Source organism: Betta splendens, chromosome 4 (genome assembly GCF_900634795.4).
Source record: "Betta splendens chromosome 4, fBetSpl5.4, whole genome shotgun sequence".
Classification (NCBI taxonomy): Eukaryota; Metazoa; Chordata; class Actinopteri; order Anabantiformes; family Osphronemidae; genus Betta; species Betta splendens.
In genome coordinates this window covers 4,127,205-4,151,831 of record NC_040884.2, presented here as the reverse complement: position 1 = coordinate 4,151,831, position 24,627 = coordinate 4,127,205, and the positions used below count along the sequence as shown (strand labels likewise).

Sequence of the window (24,627 nt, the reverse complement as noted above, 5' to 3'; positions counted from 1 at the left end):
ATTTCTGGACTGCGTCTTGAACGTGGCCACATACAGTGTGGATGCACATGTAGTGTACTTGCACAGCAAACATGCATGTACACAAAAGTGTGCATGTCTGGCTTGTTGCTACTGACAGCCTTAAAGCAGCACCAGCCGATCTATCTGTGTTGACCCAGCCTTCGCTCTCTTCCTCTCTGGCTTCCTACGGAGGCTCTGCAAAGCTGTGTATGCAGCATGTAAATCCCTGTCTTTGCACCTCTTTGCCTGCTCGTCTCCTTGATTTCCTTTCACTGAAGGTTCACAGGGTGCACAATTCTGCAAAGCCTATGACGGAAAATGCCTCTGGTGTCACAGTAAGTTCTGATTTAAAAGCAGAGCTTTGCAGATTATTAAACATCATTGGATTTTACGTCCTGGGTTCACAGCTCTCTGTCTGTTTGCTCCATACAGTACTTCAGCATCACTGACTTTACTCACAAGTCCTTGCCCTGTGTGGCTGTTTTGTGCAGAGGAAACAAAAGGATCTTTTTAAAGAGGCTGACCTGGCTTCTGAACTCAACAGGTCACACTAACAGGTCACAGAAATGGAGCGTACCGATCTGAGTCAGCCACGCGAGCCAAGGCCCTTTGTTTCACCAAGAACCAAAATGGAAACACTGATTTTCAGACAAAACATCTCCGACCCTTCGCTAATTGAGCAGAAAAACCTGGCAGGACACCCATTCATTTTATGATAAATGCAGTGTTGCCTAGCAGATTCTAACACTATTTATGAGCTAGATTACATTTCAGTCTATCAATATTTAGCACTGACTTCTTTAATTCTTTGTGTTTTGAATCCAGACTTACAATAGAATATTTCTGGCCGGTGAAAGAAAACCATCTGAGCTCCTAAAATCGAAAACAGGAAATCCCAAACAATAAGAAGTTGGGAAAAGCTCAAGCTGATTGTCTGAAGCTGCAAGGAAATGTAAAGAAAACATCAAAAGAGCCTGGCAGCTTTTATAGATTGAATGAGCAGAGACGTGTGCAGCCGTCCCTACTAGATGTTTCAAAGTGAGAGAAGGTCGCAGCAGAAATGTGCATAGACACAACAAGCATATTGTTCATCATTTCCTGAGGTTGACTGAGTCCAACGCCGAGGCAGAGGAGAGGCCGAGCATAAACGCTGCAGGACTGAAACCAGTGCGTTGAAGTGAGAGAACAAAGCTGTTGAACTTGGCAAAACCCGATACCAGCTGCTGCTGCGTGAATCTCCAAAGAATCAGCAATAAAACAGCTCTGGGGGCATGTTCTGCACATCTTGACTACACAAACACGTGTAAAGCCGCTGGTGCAGCAGGTGGTCAACTGTGAACTATAGCCAGGAAATAAACGTGTATTTAAATATACCACGATCCCGAAAAAACCCTTTTGGAGTTCAATAAAGTATTTCAGGTTTTTTTGTATTTCCGTGAAAAGGGGCAAATCTAATGTATGTGTAGTTTAATGGTGAGCGGGGAACAAAGGCAGACTTTAATGTCGTCGTCATTAACGCGCTCGCGCAGGTCCCGCGCGCCACAGGTCCTCCGCTGTCTGGTGACTCTCTTCCTTCCTTTCCCACCCACAGAACGCTGCGCTGCCACGCCGTGTGACCGGCCGTGATTCCGCCTGCTTGGGCCAGTTCCACGCTCCACGCCGTCGTCAGCGCAGCGACCGCTCCGCGTCCTGCGCCGCGAGAGAAGCTGAGGAGAATTCGCCTCGTTATGCGTAAAAAAGCGCGCCGCTCGTCGTGACGCAGCGTCACCGCTTCGGATTCAGCGCGTTTCCCACGAAGTCGAGCTGGCCGTTGATTTAGTAACGTCTCCAGTGAGGATTATATATATATGGATTATATATATATGGATTATATATATACCATGAGGATTCTGTGGGTGTTTTTATTCCACTTCGTTGATTTATCAGGTAAGCGAGAACTTCGTTTGAATGGCGTTTGTGTAGTTGTAGTAGTGTGCACAATAGTAAATGAAGTAATGAAAAGAAGACGTTTCCCAAATAATTCATAATGTCATTAATATATTCCCTTAAAAATACATTTAGTTAAAGAAGTACTGTTGTTGTTGTAACTAGTGTAGAGGAACATCTGAGCCCTTGAGGGAAAAGGGAGCTCATCCATGTTTCCTGCCATTGTTTAGTGGAAGGAATTCTGGGCATTATTGAGCGTGGAACCTTTATTCAAACCGCTACACAACGTTCGTTTGTGCTGTTTGGTTTATCTTGGGGGCCGATTACAAACGTTTCCCAATCACCACCCGAGGTGTGAGCGTATAAAGTTTATTGGGTCAGAGTCACTGTAAGCGGTGTTTGGTTCTCGAGTGTGTGTGGATGTGTGATTCTTTAGCTCAGAAACAAACGTGTGACGGCACTGCTGCTGCACAGTTACATAGAACAATAGGAATAACCGCTGATTTAACTATATTATTATTGTATCAGGCAGCATTATCTTGACGGTACTTTTAGTTTTTAACACTAATCGTTTTATAGTCTCACTTTGAGGCCACTCCTCATTTTTCCTTGTATTTATTGTTTATATATTTAAATAGACACTATACTGATCTATGTGAACTGAACTCTGTGCTTAATAGTCAGTTGATGTAAAATACAAAGTGTTCAATAATCGTAGACAGTGATTTTTTACCTAATATCATAAAAGAATCTGTGAAAACCAGACTGGCTGACTGTCGGGTGGGCCTCGTCCTACAGATGCGGTGGTCGATCTGACCATGATCTCCACGGCCGAGGTCTCCAACGTCAATCACTTCACCATTTCCTGCATCCACGGCGAGGGCAGCTCCGTCCAGGACGAGCTGGACATCAAGAAGGACAACAAAATCTTCATGCTCCCAAAGGAGCCCAGTTTTAAGGTGCACAAGTCCAGGAAGGAGGAGGCCAAGGCCACAGACTTCCATGACGTTGAACATATCGGCATCTTCTACTGCAAATTCAAGTGCACGACTCCACCCGAGATGGTGACAATGATCAACAACTTTGAAAAATGTGTGTGCGGACGTTAATCATCATTTCATTCACTTTTTCATCAGACACCTACGTTATGGTTGATGCATTATCTGTACTGAACGGTGCTATTCTGCTCTTTCAGCTATTTTTATTCCGACTCACCTGACCATTACTGCAAACAAAGGAGAGACGGTTAAGCTGAGTATGCAGCTGCTCGGCTCAGAAAAGAGAGACGTGACCTGGAAATACAACGGTGGGTCATCTAACGCTAATTATCACATACTTACAAGGTTTGATTGGATGAAATAAAGATGGTAAATAACATTTTAACACTATTCCATTAATATTTCATATGCTCTGTGTAGGAAACTACTATTATATGACTCACTGGACTGAGATGTCGGACGACACGGCGGTGATGAAGGTGGAGAACGTAACTCTTGCCAATCAGGGCATCTACAGCGCCAGCTACGTGGGGGACAGCCCCCTGCACGGCGCCTGGATGAGGCTCATTGTCAGAGGTGTGTTGAACCCAAACACTGTGCATATGTAAAAGCAGGGACACGTCCATCGCTTCTGCAACACTTTCAAAGGCGGCGCTTGTTGCTACAGAAATCGCTGGGGCACCACAGCACAATACATAGAAAGAAACTTGTAATTTGAACACTTTTCAAATAAATGAGTGACACATCACTTTACACTCACTAGGATACATGTTTGTTTAATTTCCTGCTGTAATCTGACCACAATGAATGACAAATTATATAAAGCTATGACACGTGCTTCCTGCGTCCTTCTGCAGACTGCCCCAGTAAGAAGTGGGGTCTGTCCTGTGACAACGACTGCCCGGAGTGTCTCAACGGTGGAGTGTGTCATGACGTGTATGGAGACTGTATCTGCCCTCCAGGATTCATGGGGGCACACTGTGAAACAGGTTTGTGCTTTACTCAGCGCAACACACCCTCACCACAGAAGCTGGTAAAGATCATCTATCAGGAATGAACCTCATGGTTCGTCATTTCATGAACCTATTCCTGCACCTACTTTATGAGCCAGACTACATGCAGATACTGCACATCATCTTCCTGGCAGATGGAGGCGAGGAGCAGCACAACGTGTGGAATTTAAATGAGCGCGTGAACTTCTCGTTGTGTGTTGACTTGTAGCCTGCGAAGCAGGAAGGTTCGGCCGGAGATGCCAGGAGCACTCGAGCCACGACAGCAAAGGCCTCCTCTTCTGCCTCCCGGACCCCTACGGCTGCTCCTGTGCTAGCGGCTGGTTTGGGACCCGCTGTGATAAGGGTAAGCGCTTCCTCACACAGCGTCAGCGCCTCGTCATCGTTTAGAGTTAAACGTACGGCTTCATGATTTGCAGCTTGTCGCAATGACTCCTATGGACCAGACTGCAGGCTGAGCTGTAAATGCCAGAACGGAGGAGTTTGCGATCGTTTCAGAGGATGCCGCTGTCCCACAGGGTGGAGGGGACACAACTGTGAGAAGACCGGTGGGTAGTGAAACAATCATATTATTTATTTTTGTTCCTTTAGTTTTGTACAGTCTTTATTCCTCCTCCATGGAATGAAATGTACCCCTGAATACACACTTCCACCTACTTCATCACGACAGTAGACGTTTAACTCATTGTAACAAAAAAGTCACATAACTTAAAAACCTGCCACTAAACTCAGGGATTTAATGGACTTAAACTGGACTTATCGGATGTCTGATGAAATCCTAGTGAAAGTCTCATGAGTATAAACCTGAAGGCAGTAATGATCCTTATCTCTAGGCCAAAGGAGGCCGACAAAGAAAAATTGGCAAGCATTTAAAGCAAATAAAGTGATTAATGAGAAAAGTGTAAATAAAACTGAAAAGAAGTAGAAGATAATATGAAATGAAAACAAAGGTGATAACATATTAAATTATAGTAAATTGATGACACTGCTGAAGTTCTGAAGTTCAAAATCTGGCTTATTTTATGTGTCTTAGATAATATTTAATATTTACTGTAAAGCTGTAGACAGATGTGCTGGTGTTGGTTTGAAATATTGCCAAAAGCACAGCAACCAAAAGCATGTGTTGTACTTCTGTTTGAGTGGGTGGAGCTGCTGCTGCTCTGCGTATCAGCAGTTTGACTTGTTGTCATGGAGACCAGCGGCGCCCTCGGTGTCTGTCTTTGAGGTTGACAGGGTCAAATCTGTGGGCCTGTGGCTCAGCTCGTCTTTATTGGACCTCTCTGCATCTTTCAGACCGGGCGCCGCAGATTTTGGACTTGGAGGATTCCGTGGAGTGGAACGTCAACTCCAAAGCAACGATCTTCTGTTCCGCCACAGGCTATCCTCTCCCGAGCCACAACAGCATCGAGCTCCGAAGGTCGGACAAGGTGGTTGTCAAGGTACGAGGAACGTTGGCAGGGCCTGAAAATCACTGAGAAGGAAGCCAGGAACCAAACACCAAACACAAAGAGTGCAGTCAAATACTGTACATGACACCGAGTACTGACATAGATAATACGATGAACTGTAAGTCAGCAGAAACAATAGATTTCTTCTTTAATCTCTACTTTACTTTATTGTAAGAAAGCAGATGTGTAGCTGGACATAAATCATATTGTTCTCTAAAAAAAAAAAGGAGCTTGTGAAGCTCGGTGGTGAAACACTGAGGAAATCAACAACACAATGGCCTGAGCAGATAAGGCTGTATGGCTTTACAGTGCTGCATTTACCACGTGTGTCTAATAAGTGACATGTTCAGCTTATGCATAATTCTTTTTGTGCCGTTTCTTCATAACTGGAACACCAGATAAAGAATTCCCCCAGCATTTCCTACATGAACAAAGCAGTTTCTCAGAGTGAGGAGACACAAGTTTGAGCTGCAGCACGAGTAAGCGCTTTTCATTTGACTGTTGTGTGTTACGTTTGCTCAGGCTACTCGTACGGTCATGGACTCCAATAAAAGTAAGGCCCAGTTTGAGATAACTCCGCAGAGCACCAGCCGAGGGGGGCTGTGGGAGTGCAGGGTGTCCACCAACGGAGGGCAGGACTCGCGCAAGTTCCTCGTCACCATCAAACGTAAGCTATTCCTGTAGCGGCGTCTCACTGCAGCAGATCTAAAGTGAGAGTGAAATGCTCTGTCCTACATCTTAGAGCCCCCCGTGCCCACCACTGCACCCAAACTGCTAGAAAAGAGCAGTAAGCAGCTCGTGGTGATGCCCATGGAGTCCTTCAGAGGAGACGGGCCCATCATCTCCACCAGGGTCCTCTACAAGCCCGTGAAGAATGAGGCGTGGTCATCCATCATAGGTACAATATGAAGACTAAGACACAAGCACAGAGTTCGTCCATGTATAAAAATCACCAAGCTTCCTCCACAAGTCAACAGTGAGTAAACGAGCTTTCAACTTTCAGTCTACAGTCAAAAAGAGCCCATCACACTCATGAACCTGAAGCCTTCAACGTCCTACCACGTCCGTGTCCAGCTGAGCCGTCCTAAGGAAGGAGGAGAAGGGGACCCGGGGCCGGAGGCAACCATGGAGACCGACTGTCCTGGTAAGGGCTGGAAACGGCACACACACTGGACATTGACATACACAACCTCCCTGGGAACAAACTTCTGCGGCTTGGACTGCACGACATGATGGGTTAATTATCATGAGTCTGGCTACACTAAGAGTGAAGTCTGAAGCAAGATATCGGTCCTGATGGCAAAAATCTGGGACAAATTTAGAAAAGTGTCAGTGGCCTCTTGCTAGAATCAAATGAGACCACAAGGTCAGGTCTAGGAGTAAACCTATGCTCAAACGGAGAGGATTGTGGTGCAGAAAGATCACGTACAGGAAGAAAGGGTCTGTTTTAGAGGGTAACACACAGCTCTGTCTCGGTAAAATGGAAAAATGGAACTTTTTTATTTGGAAACATCGACGTCTTGCACAACTACAAACTATTTTTATTTGCTCGAATGTGGGGAAAGAGAAAAGGCGAATGAAATGGAAACAACCCAGTTCCTGTAATCAGACTGAGGAGGTGCTGCAATCTGCACTTTGACAAGAAACGGCACAGGTCACTCTCATTTATGCATTGATCCCATGAAGTACCTGTCGGAAAGTCCCCGATTTGAAGCTAGCAGCTCTTTTCATTGTGCAACAGCTAACAGCGCTAGCTAACATCAGTTTGAGGGAACTGAGCTAAAAAGCTCGCCCACTCGCCCCCACAGCTCACCCTGTCACCCTTTGTTCTCTGTCACTGCAGAGCCCACAGTGCAGCCTGAGATTGACATCAGCTCCACGGACGGACGCAACGCCACAGTACGTTGGCGACTGCCCGGCAGCAATGGCGTAAGCGCCGCTACAGCCAGTGGCTATGTAGTTCAGCTCTTTGGGCCTCCACCCAACAGTGAGAAGCTGCTGGAGAAAACCACTCTGCTCAATGTACTTTCTACCCACTTCCCCAACCTGGACTACCATCGAGACTACACTGTGCTGGTGCGCCTTATCAACTGCGGCAGCCAGGGACCCCCGTCCAAACCGTACAAGTTCCGCATCAACAGCCAGGGTAACTGAAGCCACCGCTGCAGGATGAATGTTGTACTGTGATGTAATTAGGGGGGAATTTTGCAGAACGTGAGGTTTGTTGCAACACGTCTAATAGTCTGTTAGGGGCTGAGATAATTCTTTGGTTCATGAATAAATTAGATTAGAGGGTTTTGGGTGTTTGTTTAGTGATTCTCTCTCTTCTCTCAGGCTTTATGTAAACTGAAGACATTTTTGAGCACTGACAGACAGGTGTCAAGCTGTTGTTAGTGTGCAGTCAGTGGGATGCACAGGTTCAGAAACACTGATATCTCATGCTTTTAACTGTCTTTAAAGGTTTTGCTACTAAGGTCCAAGAACGTCTCAGGGCAACAAGCTTTTGTTTGGTGAAAAGAATGACCCTTGGTTCATTTCTCTCCGCAGGTCCCTCGTCCCCACGCAACGTCCAAGCCGTGCCCCTGTCTGCGTCCTCCGTCCAGGTGAGGTGGCAGCCGCCCGAGGATCCCAACGGAGGCATCGTCAAATACACTGTAGAGTACCAGCCGGTGGGCCAGGGGAGCCCGCACCCCTGGGTGGACACAGATGATGGGAACGAGACGACCAAAGACGTGACAGCGCTCAACGGCAGCACGCTCTATCAGTTCAGAGTCAGGGCTTTCTCCAAAGTGCCGGGGGAATGGAGCAAAATCGTTGAAGTAATGACACAGGCCGATGGTGAGCAGTCACTCATTGTAGGGTCGCCTGGGTCGAAACTTTCAATACAAACTCCAAATAGCTCTTAGTGGAAAAATCTGTGCACTACTGTACTTGTAGCCAGAACTAGGGTTTTCCCAGGTGGCCTGTAACTCGGCCACCCACACGGGAACAGGGATTTACCCAAAGATAGTAATACTTTCACATCACACAGCCTTTATCTGACCTCATCTCCATCCCCCGCTCGCCTTCATCCTCCCTCTCCATCTCGGCCCCTTTTGCTACAACCAGGGCTTCAGGTTCTAACTCCGACCACCATGGGTGTGGCTGGGAAGCCGGCCGGGGACAGTTACCAGCTGCTGGTGGCGGTGGTGGGCTCAGTGACCGTCACCTGCGTGACCATACTGCTGGCCCTGCTGGCGCTTTTCTTCATCCGCAAGACGTTGATGAACCGCAGGCGCACGTTCACGTACCAGTCTGGATCGGTACGAGCTCATCAGCCATCGGCGCTTTTTGTCTCTATTTGACGGCACTGCTCCTACTTTAATGTTAAAGTCCTGCCATATGTTTTAAATGATGACAGGGAGAGGAGACTATCCTGCAGTTTAACTCGGGAACTCTGACCCTGACACGGAGGCCCAAGCCCACCCCTGAGCCCCTCACCTACCCAATCCTGGAGTGGGAAGATATAAAGTTTGAGGATGTCATCGGAGAGGGCAACTTTGGCCAGGTTCCTAATCTACAGTTCTTCTTCTTTGGGTTCAACTCACTATTAACAAAGCTAAACGACTGTCTCGTAACCAGGTCATCAAAGCCATGATCAAGAAGGACGGCAACAAAATGAGCGCGGCCATCAAGATGCTGAAAGGTAAAGCGTGCAAATGCACTGGCACTGAGACGCGGAGCGGGCGCGGAGTCATTCCCGAGCGCCGCATTTTCCGACTAATGTGGAAATTGAATTTCAAAGACGGCAGTGGAAACTGCTTGGCTCGCACTTTGTTTACCCTCGGCGCGTGTGCTCATCCTCCCGCAGAGTTCGCCTCAGAGAATGACCATCGGGACTTTGCAGGGGAGCTGGAGGTGCTGTGCAAACTAGGCCAGCATCCCAACATCATCAACCTGATAGGAGCGTGTGAGAACAGAGGTGAGTGGGTGACACCTGGTGGCCGGCGTAGATAGAGTTCTTGCTGTATGTCTTACATTAAGTGCTCATCCATATGTTCTGCATATGTCCTACTGTGGTGGTATCGGTCCTGTAACAAACAGGTTAAAATCTTCTTGATGATATGCAAAGAATATCCCTCGATCCCTCTGATCCTCTTCATCTCCACCTGGAAAGCACCAGAATGTGTCCAATCTAAATAATCTGCTCGGAGCGTTTTAAACTATCGCATTTGTTTGGTTTGTCCACGTGCCTCGCGACCGATCTGCTGTGGCACGTATTTACCATTTCCTTGGCCCCACTTTCTCCCAGCTGCACAGGAATAATTGGATTCCTTGTGTTTGATCAAAGAGTGATACCATATGACAGAGTACGTTCAGTGTGCGGCGTGCATTAGTGGGGGCATTACCAAACCAAATCAGACTGGAAAAATAAACATCACATTCAGCGGCTCCTCTGCTTTGAAGTAGCTGACTCTGCAGAGCTTCACTCCACCGTGTTTACATCTGAAGTTCACTGTAACTCTGCAAGAGCAAGTACAGAGATAAAAGTCAGTAGCAGTGATTTATATACAGGATGCACTAAAAATATGCAGTATAAGAAAGTAGAAAGGGAGGAAGGAGAAAAGAAAAGCAGGAAAATAACTGCGTTGAAAAACTAAATGTTTCCATCAAATTTCTGAAACTCGGTTCATACCTACTATTGTATTTTGCAAGGGACAAGTTAAAACGTCCAGAGCACACTTAAAAACAAGTTCATTTGATTCAGGAAAGACGAGCGCGTCCTGCTTTAAACCGAGCGTGCTTGTGTTCCAGCTCTTTGACCAGTCTGTCCACTGCCCTCAACTCTTTCCTTCCACATACAGTCCTCACTAGCGCCGCTGGCACTGTCCCTGCCCCGCTGAAATCAACATGGAACCCTTCCAACAAGCCCAGACCCGGTGGAACCCTTTGCTTTGCTTGGAAGCTGTCGCTATTACGCAGTCTTGGCCATCTGCTGGGTCCCCGTCAGGGTTTCATGAAAGGCCTGGTCCACCTCTGTCTGTGTTGAGACAGCGCTGCCAAAGGCCGGGCCCCTCACCAGCTGCAGCTGGGGCTCCTCCCGCACTGATGCAGGCAGGCCGGCCAAGGCCACAGTCACAGTTCCTTGTAAAAGTTTGGCTGAACTGCTGGTGCAATGTTTATTTTCACCAGCAGGATCCGTGTTGTTTTTGACGGGCGTGAGTCGATGCCGGTGAACGTTTGTGAAACCTCCTCGCCCCCGTCTCCTCCAGGTTACCTGTACATAGCCATCGAGTACGCCCCCTACGGGAACCTGCTGGACTTCCTGAGGAAGAGCCGCGTGCTGGAGACAGATCCGGCCTTCGCCAAAGAGCACGGCACGGCCTCCACCCTCACCTCCCAGCAGCTGCTGCAGTTCTCTGTGGACGTGGCCACTGGGATGCATTACCTCAGCGACAAACAGGTGGGAGGAGAGAACGTGTGTCCAGAGCTGGTCCAGGGTCCTCATTCGTTCATGCCAATTTACTGGCACTAGAAAAGTACAGGGCACTTATAAATGTATACTTTAAAATCTAGCATCCTCTCCTGCATCAGTTCATACACAGGGACTTGGCTGCAAGGAATGTTCTCGTAGGCGACAGAATTGTGGCAAAGATCGCAGACTTTGGCCTGTCCCGCGGAGAGGAGGTTTACGTCAAGAAGACGATGGTGAGTCCCAGCGATGAGCGAGTCCTCGCTCACCAGCCTCCATTGTTAGACGTGCTTGTTCCTTTGTTTTAGATGTTGTTCATGGTTTAGCCAGCAGAGGGCAGCAAGCGTGTAGCAGAGCTGGGCTGTTATTCTGTGTATTGCCACTTCACTTAGCAGTAATAATTTAAATTCACCTGATGTGTGTCTCTTACATCATAATGATTTAGCAAAAGAGAAGTATGTCAACAAATGCAAACAGCAATGGATTTGGACTTTAAGTACAATACAACAAACATAGTACTGCAACAGATTCTATGTCTCACCCATGGAGATTGTCATGCATACACTTTTGATTCTGCAAACCATTTCTATGCTGTCGTGTACGAAGGTTTGACCCGACCTGTTGTTGGGCTTTCAGGGGAGGCTGCCTGTGCGCTGGATGGCCATCGAGTCCCTGAACTACAGCGTGTACACAACCAAGAGCGATGTGTGAGTTAATTAACCAAAGACCTTTGTGTCATTTGCTTCATCAAGGCAAATCAGCTTAAAACTAAAATGGGGCTTTAAAGCAGTTGCGTTCCTCGCGATTCTTCATTTTTTGTTCTGTTTCCCTTTAAAGGAACTTTAAATATAGAGCATACAGTAGCATTTCACCATCAGTACTTAAGTTGTTAACCACAAAGTTCCTCACCACAGAAAACAACAAATCATCCTCCTGTCACTGGCGGAGTGATAATAGTGTGCTGGGGAACTGATAAGCAGCACCAGGAAGCCTTAGAGCACAGCTTAGCAGACAAGCCGAGACGTTGGTCTGTCAACTGCAGCCTATTTATACACCGAGGGGGGAGTGGAGGAGCCGGGACAGCTAACGGAAGAGTGTGAAGGGGGAGCACGGGGGAGAGAGAGCAGTAAACAGCAACACAGGGTGTGAGAGCGATGAGAAGGTGAGAGGCAGCAAAACACAGTGCAGGGGAGAGATAAGGCGAAAAAAGGAACGGCAAACAGCACAAGCAGCACTTGTCTCCTCCTGTGATCTACCGCATAGAATTGTGACATCTGAAACTGGTGGCATTTAAGTTGAATTCAGTCACTCGTCATCAGATTGCGAGAGGAGGTTTCGAGTTGCTTGAGCCGTTCAGCGGTTCGCCGTGGGTTTCTGCGTTAATGATGAGATTTCAGGTTGGAAGCGTGCACGCAGAGTCGTAAACACTCCTGGTTATTAGCTGCTCCTCACTTTTCAAATTGCTGCGTGCAAATCGCCCACAGTCGTCACAAACCAGATCCTACAGATTCAGCATTCATTCAGCAAAAATCATGAAAATCACAAAATCCTTCCCTTTGCTCTTCTGTAACTTACCAGTGTCTCTGTCTCGTGATCGTGTCTTTCCTCAAAGGTGGTCGTTTGGCGTTCTCTTGTGGGAAATCGTAAGCTTGGGTAAGTCAGCTGTCAGCGCTGCTGGTGCACAACAAGGTTATTTGACGCACAGTCACGTTCTCCCCCTCTTGTCGGTGGCTGTTTCAGGGGGCACGCCGTACTGTGGCATGACGTGTGCTGAGCTCTATGAGAAGTTGCCGCAAGGATACCGGATGGAGAAACCGAAAAACTGTGATGACGAGGTGTAAGTACTGGTGTTTTCATGCAGCATCCAAATTGGAACTTCCATTGAGAAAGCAACATTTTCATTTCATGATTCTCACGGTGGCCTCATCTCCAGCTATGAACTGATGAAGCAGTGCTGGAGGGACCGGCCCTATGAGAGACCCCCCTTCTCGCAGATCTCTGTCCAGCTCAACAGGATGCAGGAGGCCAGGAAGGTACAGTAACGCCGCACCCGCGTCACGCTGGCAAAGAGAAGGCGCTCGTACTGGTTTGAAACTCCACCTGACAAACTCCCGTTCGTCCCCCAGGCCTACGTGAACATGGCGCTCTTTGAGAACTTCACCTACGCCGGCATCGATGCCACCGCCGAGGAGGCCTGACTACCAGCCCCCCCAGACCCCAGCAGGCCACGCAGCTCCAGGAGGACGCCCCGCGGGCCGCGCTACTGCCCCCCCCCTGCCGGGCAGCGCCGCCACCGGGGCGGCCGGCGCCCCCTCACAACCACCCAGCTATAGATGGAGGACTGTGAAAGGACACTGTGGGGGGTGTCAGAGGTGTGAGGGGCCTTGGACGGAGAGAAGCGATCGCGACCGGGCTTTTGGGAGCAGTGTGGCTGCTGCTTCTACAAAGCTGTCGGTGCCGGATCCTTTTCTCCGAGCGCGACGGGGAAGTGGCAGAGGAGCTATGTGACTGAAACACCGCAGGGTCTGTGGGGTGTCGACACCGGACTTTACGTTCTCCCCGTTCTTCTGAATGGAGAAGGAATCTGTTTATGAAACGTGAAAGGCACAGCGGATCATACGCCATCAAGCTGTCAGACAGAGAAGAACACTGTTACGATGTAGCACTTAAAACCAGCCTGATTCTTTGCCATCTGTGTCTTTTGTTTGCTTTTCACTGCCATGCGATTGTACTGTACAATATTGTATGCCTCCGTTTTCAAGAACATCTATCGAAGCGTCATATCTGAATGTGGTCAGGGATGCAGCTGCTCAGTGTGTGCATGCAAAACTCCACCACAAGAGTAGTAATTTGGAAAATGCAACTAATAGAGGCAGAAGGACTCGTCCCCACGTGCAGAAGCCCCAGCACGGGTTCTGCTTTCTGACCCTTTGACATCGGTGGGCACGACTTTGGCGTTGATTGAACATCTGTGTGCCTGCTTCTTAGAAAGCACACAGGAAAAACACAGGAGTTGAGGAACACTCATCTTCCCTGCTGCACTCTGCTGATCTGTCACTGGGTTTCCTCCACAAACCGACCACAGACTCAGTCTCAGTTTCTACAGAGAAAGACTGGACCAAAGTAACCAAAGTCCAAGTAGAGGAACCAATAAATACTGTCTAAAAGTCTGCATCCCAGGTATTATACACAGCCTGCATGTGATGTCCACACTTTCTTATCTCAGTAAAGTTTAGTGTTTGGAGTAAGAAATATTTTACTTGTTATTTACCAAGAACTTTTATACTCATATGTATATTTGTAATAAAAACCTGTGTTTAGATTCATAGTCCGTTTGCGGTTTTGTCCATCATGGCTACGTTGAGCTCGAGGTGGCACAGTTTCACTGATCAATGCAGGCGCCAGTGAGTCTGTTTCGTTAGATTTCATTTCATATTTTGGCCATGAGACGTGAGGGAGAAACATTGATGCTTCCATTGTGATGAAGTTGATGCATCATCTAGTTTTACTCATCGGGAGTTTTAGTAGGAAGCCTCATTAAATATGTCTATGTGTAAGGAGATTTGCAACCTGTATCAGTTTTTATTTATCCATTTATCTCATAATAAACAATTTATGTATTTTTATAAAGACAAAAATATAATGTTACAAAATTCCAAATTCCATTAACTGAGCACAAGCGACAGGACCAAGGTTGCTCCTCTCTCGTGGGACTAGCATTAAATCCACATTAAGCACAACTTGCTTGAGCTAAAGTTGGCTTCATTCATGTTTGGTTAGAATGGTTTTTTAGTCAAGTTCTCATGATCTGACTGTTCAGAGAGGGAATACAGTTTTGGTTTTTCTTAACTCGTGACAAATATAACTCATGAGGAAATGCAGTCTCATTTTAGGCCTCTAGAAATTTGCCCCCTTGATTTTTGATTTTAGAAATCTAAGCATGGTCCTAAAGTGAGGTTGTGCTGTTTGCTTCATTAGGGTTATTGTTTGAATAGTATGAGACATATCAAAGTCAGACATCTATAGAGACAATGCATGTGTTAGTCAGAACAGAGTTATCACACAGTGAGCGTCACGACAGCCCCACTGCTCCGGAAGATTCTATCAGACTGTGGTTAATGCTCAACGGCAGAGAAGTTTCAATTACAACGTTTCTCAAGATGATAACAAAGTTTCTATTTTTAGTGATAAAACAGATTTTACATAATATATGAAAGATCCTTATACACGAATTAAAGTGATCTCTTTCAGAAATAATAATAATATTAACCATAGAAAATACTAACAATACACTTGTATAGCATTACTATATATCATACTAGTATTCATGATACTTTAGACAAGTAATATCATTGAATTTATGTTTATGTAAGAAAGATGGGGCTGCATTGATTGGTTTATAAAAAACTGAACTTTCATATTGCTTTGTTTGTATCGTCATCTAACCACATTTATTTACCATCACTAAAATTAACTAATGAATGTATTTTTATATTAATAAAAAGCCTAAAACATTAATGTATTAGAATAATTGTTCAATATTAGCGTTGGAATAAAAAGGCTACAGTACCTAATACATAACCGCTGTAGTGAAAACCAAGGATTCATAGAAATACTACAGGACTACTTCAAAATGGAAAATTTTTAAGACACTAGTGTGAGGTGTTTGGAGCTGATGATGAGGAGTCCTTAAAATCAGGGTTTGCCAAAAGAGGAAGGTTTGCTGAGGATGACTACAACAGCTGTTGGTTCTTTAATCCATTTACTGTAGATTAAGAAAATCAGTATCACTAAACTGATCATACAAATTTACCTGATGAACGCTCAGGTGTTTTGGTCAGAAGAAAGTCCTGGAGCTAAAACAGCCTTAAGTTTAACAATGAAGACACTGATTCACTGCATAGCTTCATATGGATGCAAGTCTGAGAGTTCACTCATTCTATTGGATTCTTTTAAAAAATACATTTGTACCTAAAAACCTGATATAAGTTGAACCTAAAAACATGACCTTGAAAGCACAATCTGCTGTTGTGCAGTGGATCAGGATGTGGTAAATCAGCAGAGATGATCAGCAGAGGCTGTTTGGGCAGATGGCACGAGCAGACGTTTATCGGGGAGGGATTCAGAAGTGGAGATGCTCAGATACGCAGAGGGTGAAAGCGAGGGGCTTGAAGCCATTAAACCACGTCATCCTGTTTTTTCTACTTTTTGGGCTTGTGAAAACCTCAATGATTCCCCTAAAGTCTTTTATAACGTGATTAGTGTTAAAAAAATGTAATTAGTGCTGGACGAGAACTTGCAGAAGGTGAAAATGTGTGTTTACTGTCAAGCGTTCCTGCTGCTCTGGCTTTTTCAGCCCACTTCCTGCTCCACAACAGCTCGTCACACTGGGTTAACCTCTCCTCAGACCTGCCCACCCCTGCCAAGCCAAAACCAGCAGGCAACGCAGTCATGTGCAGAGTTAGTCTGGGTGCTACAGTGGAACAATGGCGTCCTGCAGGTGGGGGGGGGTTCTTATCACTCTGTGGATACAAGCGAGCTTCACACCTGGAATACTCTGCACAGATGGAGCTGTCAGTCATCTGTCAAGAGAAGGTACAGTACAGGGATTAATGATTACTTTGAACTGTTGGTGACGTTGGATTTGAACAAAATCCAATTAAACAACGCAATTATCTTATTTAAGCCACAAAAGTACTTCTGTGTCCCAAAAGTCTTTAGTTAAGGAGGAAATATGCCAAGCTAAAACCATAGCGACCACAAATAACAGTATCTTTTCACCAGTTTAATGTGAAAAGATCAAAATACAAAGAACAGAATAACCAGGACCAGGTCATTAAACTTATATAACTCATAAAACAGAAACGATATGCTTAAGTTAATAACACACAAACAGGCTGATGTTGATTAAACGAATCCTTAGAGGAACTCTGAGGCTTTAACTCTCATCACATTTAACGTTCTTGTCATCACGGAGCAGACGTTCTGTTGATCAACGACCAGGAACATCCTAAATGTTTCACACGGACAGCAGAAGACCTAACCTGCTTCTTTGAGGCTGCAGACAACAGGACTTATGACCTGCTCTACAAGATCGAGAGGTACGACTTCACAAGTGTTAACGGGTTTTTGGACCCGTTCGTTTGTCTTCAACCTGTTTTGCGCTCTCTCTCTCTCTCTCTCTGAGACTTCAAATCAGCCACTAGACTAGTTTTCATTGTGTTTGTCGCTTCCCCAGCCTGTCCTCGGAGAGAAGGTGCGCTATGTCTGTTCAGAGGACAGAAGAGGGAACATTCCTCAACATCTGTTCCTTCCCAGAAGATGACGTGTTTGTTTTTGAGAGAATACCTCTTGAAGTGGTGGAGCGTGAAACCAACACCATCCTGCACCGTCGCAACGTCTCCGTGGAGGAACACTGTAAGTTCACACTTTGAGGAGGCAAGTGGTGGAACAGTAGCTTCCGTTCATTTGAATACTGGAACCTATAAGCTGATTTCCCCCCCAGTTTTCTTGGATTCCCCCTTCAATGTGTCCTTACATGAAAATGACCAGGCAGGACAGCTGCGGGTTTCATGGCTCACAAATCGCACAATGTTCTGCCAAAACCAGAAGTTCAGGATTCGCTACAACTCCAAGTCGCTCGGGGAGAGGAGCAAAACGGTACAAGCCGCTCGGATTCATTATATATGAGTTTGACTACTCGATCGTAAGTCTGTTGAGTCCTTCCAGGAAGGTGCCGTTTTAGAGTCTCTGGTCCCAGGGGAGCCGGTGCAGGTTCAGGTCTCTGTCAGGTGTAGTTCAGGATACTGGAGCAGGTGGTCGCACCCTGTGCAACACATGGTTCCTCAGAGTGCAGGTGTGTGAGCAGGGGCGAACGACGCACATCATGTCTCCCTGCTGTTTGCACACATGTAACCAGTCAAAATGATTGGACTTTCAGATGACGTTTCACTGATGTGCTTCACCGATGACCTGCAAAACATCACCTGTCGGTGGAATGGGAGCAGATACGGTGACGGACACGGGTACGGCCTTTTCTACAAGACGAGTCCCAGGTAGAAACGCTGTGTCCAAGTGTCTCTTAATCAAACGCGGACTCTTTCACTTCACTCGGCACCGCGATGTTCTGACCCCACAGCCACACGTCCAACTGGACACAGTGGACCGAGTGTCTGGCTACGAGGGGCGTCACTGGTGTGTGTCACTTTGTGGGTGACGTGTCCAGAGAAGTCCTGGTCAAGATCAGTGACCATCCAGCTCCACTCAGCAAAACCTTCTACACTCAGAGGTTCACTCTCAACAACAGCAGTGAGTGGCTGCGTTTCCTGTTTGCTGAAGTCAGCGGAGCTCTAGTTTAATTTGTATTGATCACATGCAGATCAAACCTCTACTTTGCCAGTTATGCTGACGAGGCAGATTTGATCTGTTATCCTTTAATAATGTCCTGTTTGCCTTCAGTTAAAACTCCTCCCCCACACCATCTGAGAACCAGGCTGGAGAAAGGCAAGGTGTGTGTAGGGTGGGAGGCTCCCCTTTCCTCTCTGTTGGCTCATCTGGGGTACGAACTTGGCTACCAGACAAAAGGGGGTGAAGCATGGATGGTGAGATGTGGTCCTCAGTGTTTGCCTTTTTCAACAGTGCTAGAAAAGGGGCCGATATCACTGAAAGGGGACGAATCCTCTGCAAATGTACGATATTTTGTGATTTAAAGACATTGCATGGGTGATTTCAATAGCAGAGTGTTATTGTTGATTTGACCACAAGGTGGCGCCACAGTACAAATGCTTCACTTTAATACGGTGACAGATTTCACTTCTCCTATGCATTACAACAGTTAAACAAACTGTTATGGTTTAATCTACGGTAAGAATAATGAGCATGATAAATGATTAGTAGAACTATTTAGGGAATGGAACATTACATTTACAGATCCATCGTGAGCAGGCATCAATCCCAGAGGGTCCAACAAATGAAACCTGTGTGGAAGTTGCAGCAGGTACAAAGTACAGTGTGAAGGTCAGAGCTGAACCCAAAGGACCCACGTACTCCGGCCACTGGAGTGACTGGTCAGAGGTGCTAACTGGGGAAACGCCTGCTGATATAGGTATGGTCTTACTGACAGCCATGTGGTATTGTGGGATTCATATTCCAACCTTAATGAGGTGCTAATATTATTTTCAGGCATGATGCTCATCCTGTGGGTCCCGCTCTTAGTGGTAATAGCTGCCATTTCCTGCTGGGCCATGTTTTCCGTGTACCTCAGGTAGAGTCCCTCTCCAGCTCATTCACACAGTCTGACTTTGGCTTCCCTTCCGTTCGGCTGTTACACTTTGTTTTGTTTCTGCTACCTCGCATTTTTATAGCAAAATAAAACAGGTTATTTGGCCACCGGTGCCCAACCTTGATAAAGTCCTACAAGGGTTCCTAGCAGAGATCAACGGCCAGAAATGGGTAAATTATTCAACCACAAACCTGATCAGGCAAAATCAGGACACCATTGTGTTATGAAATACAATAATACATTTATTATACAAACTGAACTTACTTCTACTTTGGGTTCATGCTACAGGATGTGTCAGTAATAGCAAAACAGTGCCCTGAAGAAACCATGTCATCCATTGTGGAGGTTCTGTCTCAAGAAGACATTTCAGAATTGGGAAAGAAACCACCAGAGTCCACGCAGCTCCTGTCACCAGAGGGACTATTCTCCAGCAAAGAAAAGCTGGACTGGAGCTCGGGGACTGACAACTTCCCAGACTATGTGACTCTGAACAAAGACAGCACTATTATCTGCCCAAAAGGAAACAATTATGTGTATGAACAAGTTGCTGAAAAGGGCGGGAGTCATTCAGTGGCGGCAGACGTGCTTCTGCAAACGCGTCGCTGTTCCTGCACTGTCGAGTCGTGCCCGTGCGCCCAGTATCTCAACCACTCCTACCTGCCGTTGGCTGACAGATTCAGAGAACCTGGCAACCCCTACGCTAACCTCCCCTGTAGCTACTGTAAACGTACAGCGCTGCATATTTAACGTGCACCACGTAGCCGTGAGGCCTTTAACCTCATGTAAAGCTTTAGTTAGCACTAGTTATCAGTTTAGCGGTTAAGCTAACGACGGCGATTCAGTGCCGCTACGTAACTAGGCCCAGATAGTACATCTTGTCCCGCACGCTTCAACAACAGGCAGCGATGCACTGCATTTCAGGGTTTTTTTTCTAATACTGTAAATTATGTGTGTTTTTAATTCTTGTGTACAGTTTCTAATGAAGTAAAACTCAAAGGCTTTGAATCAATTCTTATTATCTTGTTATAAACATGAAACTTTCAAGTTCAAACCTTGTTTTACACAGTTGGTGCCACTTGGTGGCGGCAGAGCAACGGTAGATCACAGTTAAGATGACAGGGTTCATGAAGGCACCACACTTCTGATTGACAATTGTTAATTTATTACACAAAGTAGATGAGACTTCTTTTAATTTGAGTCAAATAATTACAACAAGAGACCTGAGTTTGAACATGGACACTGGCAACAGAAAAGCTACTGGGGGTGAGAGGAAGGACACACAGAAGCAGCAGCAGGACTCGTACAACCGTTCTATCCGTTCCCATTTTAGCAGGCGGTGGTAGAAAAAAGGTTGCGTTATCTCTGAACTGTACCGACAAACAGGGGAAAACGGCTTGTTACACACACATATCAGCACAGGACTGTTCCCATGTGGCCCCATCTTACTGTAAGTGAGAGAATCTGAGCTGAATAACCTGCAACTCTGCCACCACCCCTTCACTCAGCCAGACGCCGTCTGTAGAATATACTGCTAGTGTCACAATTTAATGTAAGGCCGTGACATCCACAGTGCTTGGCAGGCTCCATGATATTATGGTCATAAATAAGCCTGGAGGCTAAAACTATGAGGCAAGAGCTGACAGTGGGAGAAAACGATTGTCGAGAGGGAGACGGTGAAGAAAAAGAGAAAATGCAGTCAGTGTTTACTGGCGTACGAGCTTCTCCTCCCAACAGGAATTCTTTCCATGTTCCATCACTGCCCGCTTGCCCATAAGCAAATGTCTACACAGGGAGTTTGAATCACCTCCTGATGTCATTTCCTTAACTTTCACTTACAATCACACTGAGAAACAACACGGCTTCTTATGTGACGGCTGATGTACGTGTACAAGTATGTGTAATATCGATGTTCACGTATGCGGGGTCACATCTACAGCAGAGTTAAGGCCCCTGGAGCAGAGCTCATCTTTACGAACATGCATGTGAACTCACCACGACACGCCAAGGGGGGGGGGGGGGGGGTCACCAGAGCATCATCAGCGTCACAGCAGGCTCTGTTTAGGACTTAGGGTGATGGAGGGGGGGGCAATCAGAGCCTATACTGTATATCTATATATATCAGCTTTTCAATAGAGTGAACCAAAGCAAGAGAGTCACACCTGCGTTGTCTACACTGACGGCCTGTATCTGTCCGCTGCAGCTCAGATTAGTACCTTCACATCTACAAGGGGTCTAACAAAACGAGCACAAAAGGTCCTTAAAGAATCAATTAACAGGCCACCAGTCGTTTCCTATTAAGAGGTCAGTCAAAAATGGTCTCTGGTGTGCTACAATCAATGGCTATGATCAGTAAGCAGTAGTCACAAAAAGTAAGAGCACCTCAGGTCTCAGTGGCAGTACTTTCAATATCAATCACAAAATCATCAACTCAATCACAAATTCACATAATAGTCACAAAAAAGCAGAAAACTGTGGCCTCACACAGTTCTGTACCTCCAGCAGGGTTTAAGAAACGGGTCTCTATACTAAAACATCCAGTGAGTCACAATGCAGCAGTTTGAAAACTGGGTACCTGAAACTGAATGAGCTCAGCACCAGCTATAAAGAAATAAAGAAAACCAGTAAAAGTTGAGCAGTGAGTTTTTCACCTTACAGCAGTAACCACATTTATCTCCATCCCTGCTCAGGATTTACACCTCTGTGAAGTCATTAGACTCTGATTCTGCATGTGCACTAAAAGGCGAATCACAGTTAAATGTTAAGCAGTTTGAAGCGCCTGTACATGGGACCGTCATTAATACATTTGGACTTCAAGGAAACGGGCTCCAGTGCGGTTACATGTTGGTACTGATGGGAGGTGGTGGAGATCTATTCTGTTATCTTCATTACAGGCGTTTGATCAAGCAAAATCATACTTTCACAGTTTATAGACTAGTTGCAAAAGACAAACACATGGCTTCACATGAGCTGATTCATCACCCGAACCAAACCTGCTAAACTGAAGGAAAGCAGCAAATGTCTGAATTTATTCAAATTAAGAATTGAAGATCATATAAAATAAGACTCATTAAGACTATTTACGGTTTTGAAGACCTTTGAATGTCATCCGAGTGTTCGGGAGTGTTGTTTCTGCACCACAGCGCGACCCAACCTGCCCGCTCCACCTCGTGATCCGTCACGGCTCAGGCTCAGCACCGGCGCCGGGCGCTGAGGCCCCCTGCTGAGCGGGCTCAGATGTTGGCCTTCTTGTTGATGAGAACAGAGCAGCAGGTGAGGGCGCCGTCCACTTTGACCTTCTCCTTGTTGGACACGGGAATCAGCATGTGGTCCTTCAGCTTCTCGAACACCTGCGGGACACAGACGGAGCGCTCACTGGAAAGCTGTATGTGGGCCTAGTTTACATAAAAAAACAGACGTCATCATGGCCACGAGTGGAGCTGTGCCTCATTACTGGGGGCAGTAGCAGATCTATAAACCACTTTAGAGGCATCGACCTGTTAGAAGAACTGAACTACAGCAACAAAAGCAGCTGAAAGGCCGAACTTATGTAACCTTTAAAGCTGATTCCTGTACAAGCCCAGCAGAGGCCTTTATACTGTATATTTATATATATATTGTATAAGATGGGAGTGAGAAGCATTACGGCATGCTTTAAAGGCCCTCGTAAAGCGTGTGTCACCCTGTGGACACGCTCCAGATGAAAACCAGTGTTTTCCTACTACACGTCCAAATGGGGAGTTTTTTTATTTCTTTAGATGTTCAACCCTGCTGATGCAGAACGAGGCCTTGCCTCACAGCCACAGGGGCTAAAAGATTCTGATGTCATGATGCAATGTGACTGACACAGCCTTCGATGATCCACATGAACCTTTTAACCCTCACTTTTAATTTTCATTATTCTCTCCAGCATCTAAACAAAAGTATTTACAAAAACTGTTCATTTTTATACTTATTGTCTCTCTCTTTCTCAATATTTCTATATTAAACACTCATCATAATTACATAATTAACATGCCAGTGAAGTTCCACTGCATCCTCTGGAATAGTTCACTTTAAATAGACAAACAGGGTTTGAGGTCAACATAGAGGAGTTCGTGCTCCTCCAAAACAACATCCGTGGACCCCCTGCTGTCTGCAGCATTTCCGTCTCTAAATGGTCTCCTCCTTTTGATTTTTTATGGTTTCCAGCCGTGTTCTCATTCCTGCAGTTGAGATTCCTGAGCTGATTCAGGACGATGCGGTCCCACGCACTCGGGACCGGGACGTTTCACCTCCGTCCCGTTCTACGTCCCACTGCATTTGTTAATGTGGAACTAAAAATAGAGCGGAGATCAGGACAGACAGTGTTTAGAAGAAGTCTCGTTCCGATGGGAAACGAGCAGAGCTACTGTGTTGAAAGGCATCAAGTTTCACTGCTGTTCTACAGCTCATCCGCCTTCAAAAAGCTACAATTTGTTGAACACAGGTCTTCAGTCCAGTCTCTGGTAGGTCTGAACCGAACTAGATCACTGAACAAAATCCATTTCTTACATGTTGCTCCAACTGGCCTGCTCAAAGCTGCTACCACAGTAGGAAGCATGAGATGCACAAACAGATTTTATTTTGCCTGAGATGAATTCCCTCAGTTAATCTTCTTGGAAAAAAAAACACGCTTAGTCCAAAGACACATAATTTTGTGAATTCTTCCTTCTAAAAATAGCTGGCGGAGGTTGGGGTTTAACCGCGGAGCACATTTTGAGGTCTGAGCCCGGTCTGTGCAGATTGCAGGGTGCCGGGCCGGATCCCGTGAGAATACTCTGACTTGTTGTGATGGGAAGTGACCCCAGAACATGCAGACTCCTGCGGAGCGTTCCCGAACCCCCAGCAGACGAAGCGGGACAATAACACGTCGGTCGGGTCTTCGCCCCTGATGCCAAACTCAGGTACTGGCTGCGTTTGCTTATGCAGCGGATGCATCTGCTCGGGGAAGAGCTGAGGTTTTATTGAGATGTTGTACATTAGTGGGAAGGTTTTTGCTTGATTGCTGCAAATTTGTTTTCATCAACAACATATTTTATCTTCATCTACATTATCAATCTGGGAACCATAACTTTTTTTATGACACAGCACATTTTTGCCATTTTGCCAAGTGACAGTACTTTTACCACAAAGTCATGCGGAAACACAGAATCAGTAGCTTTAATACGATGAAGCCGAAGCAGCTGGAACAGCTCTGGACAAACGCATATTTTAGCCTTTTGAAGTTAATATGAGGAATATGTTCGCAAACAGTGGCTTGTTGACGCTGCTCACTCCACAGACACACACAGAGCAACGTCTGGAGCAATAATACAGCAGAGGAGTCCATTCAGCTGCTAGAGGCCTCGGCTTCGTTCACCCAGTGCTTCGTGTATTTATTTGCTGTTTGGACTCATTATGATCCATGAGGCCGGTGGAAGCTGAGCTGTCAACCACCACACAAACAGGAGACATTTAACACGCTTTCACAGGACTAACAAGCATCATTGTATTT

At 46.1% G+C, this 24,627-nt stretch overlaps 3 protein-coding genes across 5 annotated transcripts in view; 2 read left to right on the top strand and 1 right to left on the bottom strand.

The window, feature by feature from the left end:
- The first annotated feature begins 1,549 nt into the window (after positions 1 to 1,549).
- tie1 (tyrosine kinase with immunoglobulin-like and EGF-like domains 1) lies at positions 1,550 to 14,156 on the top strand. 2 transcript variants are annotated; one of them, XM_029148362.3, is made up of 24 exons: positions 1,551 to 1,926; positions 2,725 to 3,018; positions 3,122 to 3,232; positions 3,345 to 3,500; positions 3,782 to 3,913; positions 4,146 to 4,280; positions 4,354 to 4,482; positions 5,228 to 5,373; positions 5,905 to 6,049; positions 6,125 to 6,280; positions 6,386 to 6,526; positions 7,226 to 7,528; positions 7,930 to 8,220; positions 8,491 to 8,684; positions 8,783 to 8,929; positions 9,004 to 9,067; positions 9,233 to 9,343; positions 10,635 to 10,825; positions 10,957 to 11,070; positions 11,471 to 11,541; positions 12,447 to 12,487; positions 12,575 to 12,671; positions 12,768 to 12,867; positions 12,961 to 14,156. In XM_029148362.3, exons 1-24 carry the CDS (start codon positions 1,848 to 1,850, stop codon positions 13,030 to 13,032), a joined length of 3,420 nt encoding a protein of 1,139 aa, XP_029004195.1. In that variant the 5' UTR covers positions 1,551 to 1,847; the 3' UTR covers positions 13,033 to 14,156. The 2 variants fall into 2 exon arrangements, with proteins under 2 accessions (XP_029004197.1, XP_029004195.1); XM_029148364.3 differs by lacking the exon at positions 7,226 to 7,528 and having other exon boundaries at positions 1,550 to 1,926.
- Positions 14,157 to 16,270: 2,114 nt separating this feature from the next.
- On the top strand, positions 16,271 to 20,114 carry mpl (MPL proto-oncogene, thrombopoietin receptor). The gene is made up of 12 exons (XM_029147166.3): positions 16,271 to 16,429; positions 16,815 to 16,935; positions 17,073 to 17,251; positions 17,340 to 17,494; positions 17,564 to 17,690; positions 17,775 to 17,889; positions 17,973 to 18,142; positions 18,293 to 18,435; positions 18,764 to 18,938; positions 19,016 to 19,097; positions 19,198 to 19,285; positions 19,404 to 20,114. The coding sequence occupies exons 1-12, from the start codon at positions 16,321 to 16,323 to the stop codon at positions 19,860 to 19,862; spliced, it is 1,923 nt and encodes a 640-aa protein (XP_029002999.1). The 5' UTR covers positions 16,271 to 16,320; the 3' UTR covers positions 19,863 to 20,114.
- Positions 20,115 to 20,254: 140 nt separating this feature from the next.
- The window catches only part of ddah1 (dimethylarginine dimethylaminohydrolase 1), a 43,153-nt gene continuing 38,780 nt past the window's right edge, over positions 20,255 to 24,627 (bottom strand). For both annotated transcript variants that reach the window (XM_029147169.3, XM_029147168.3), the window contains exon 6: positions 20,255 to 22,462. In XM_029147169.3, coding sequence (XP_029003002.1) covers positions 22,346 to 22,462 — 117 coding nt within the window. In that variant the 3' untranslated portion in view covers positions 20,255 to 22,345. The remainder of the gene's footprint in view (positions 22,463 to 24,627) is intronic.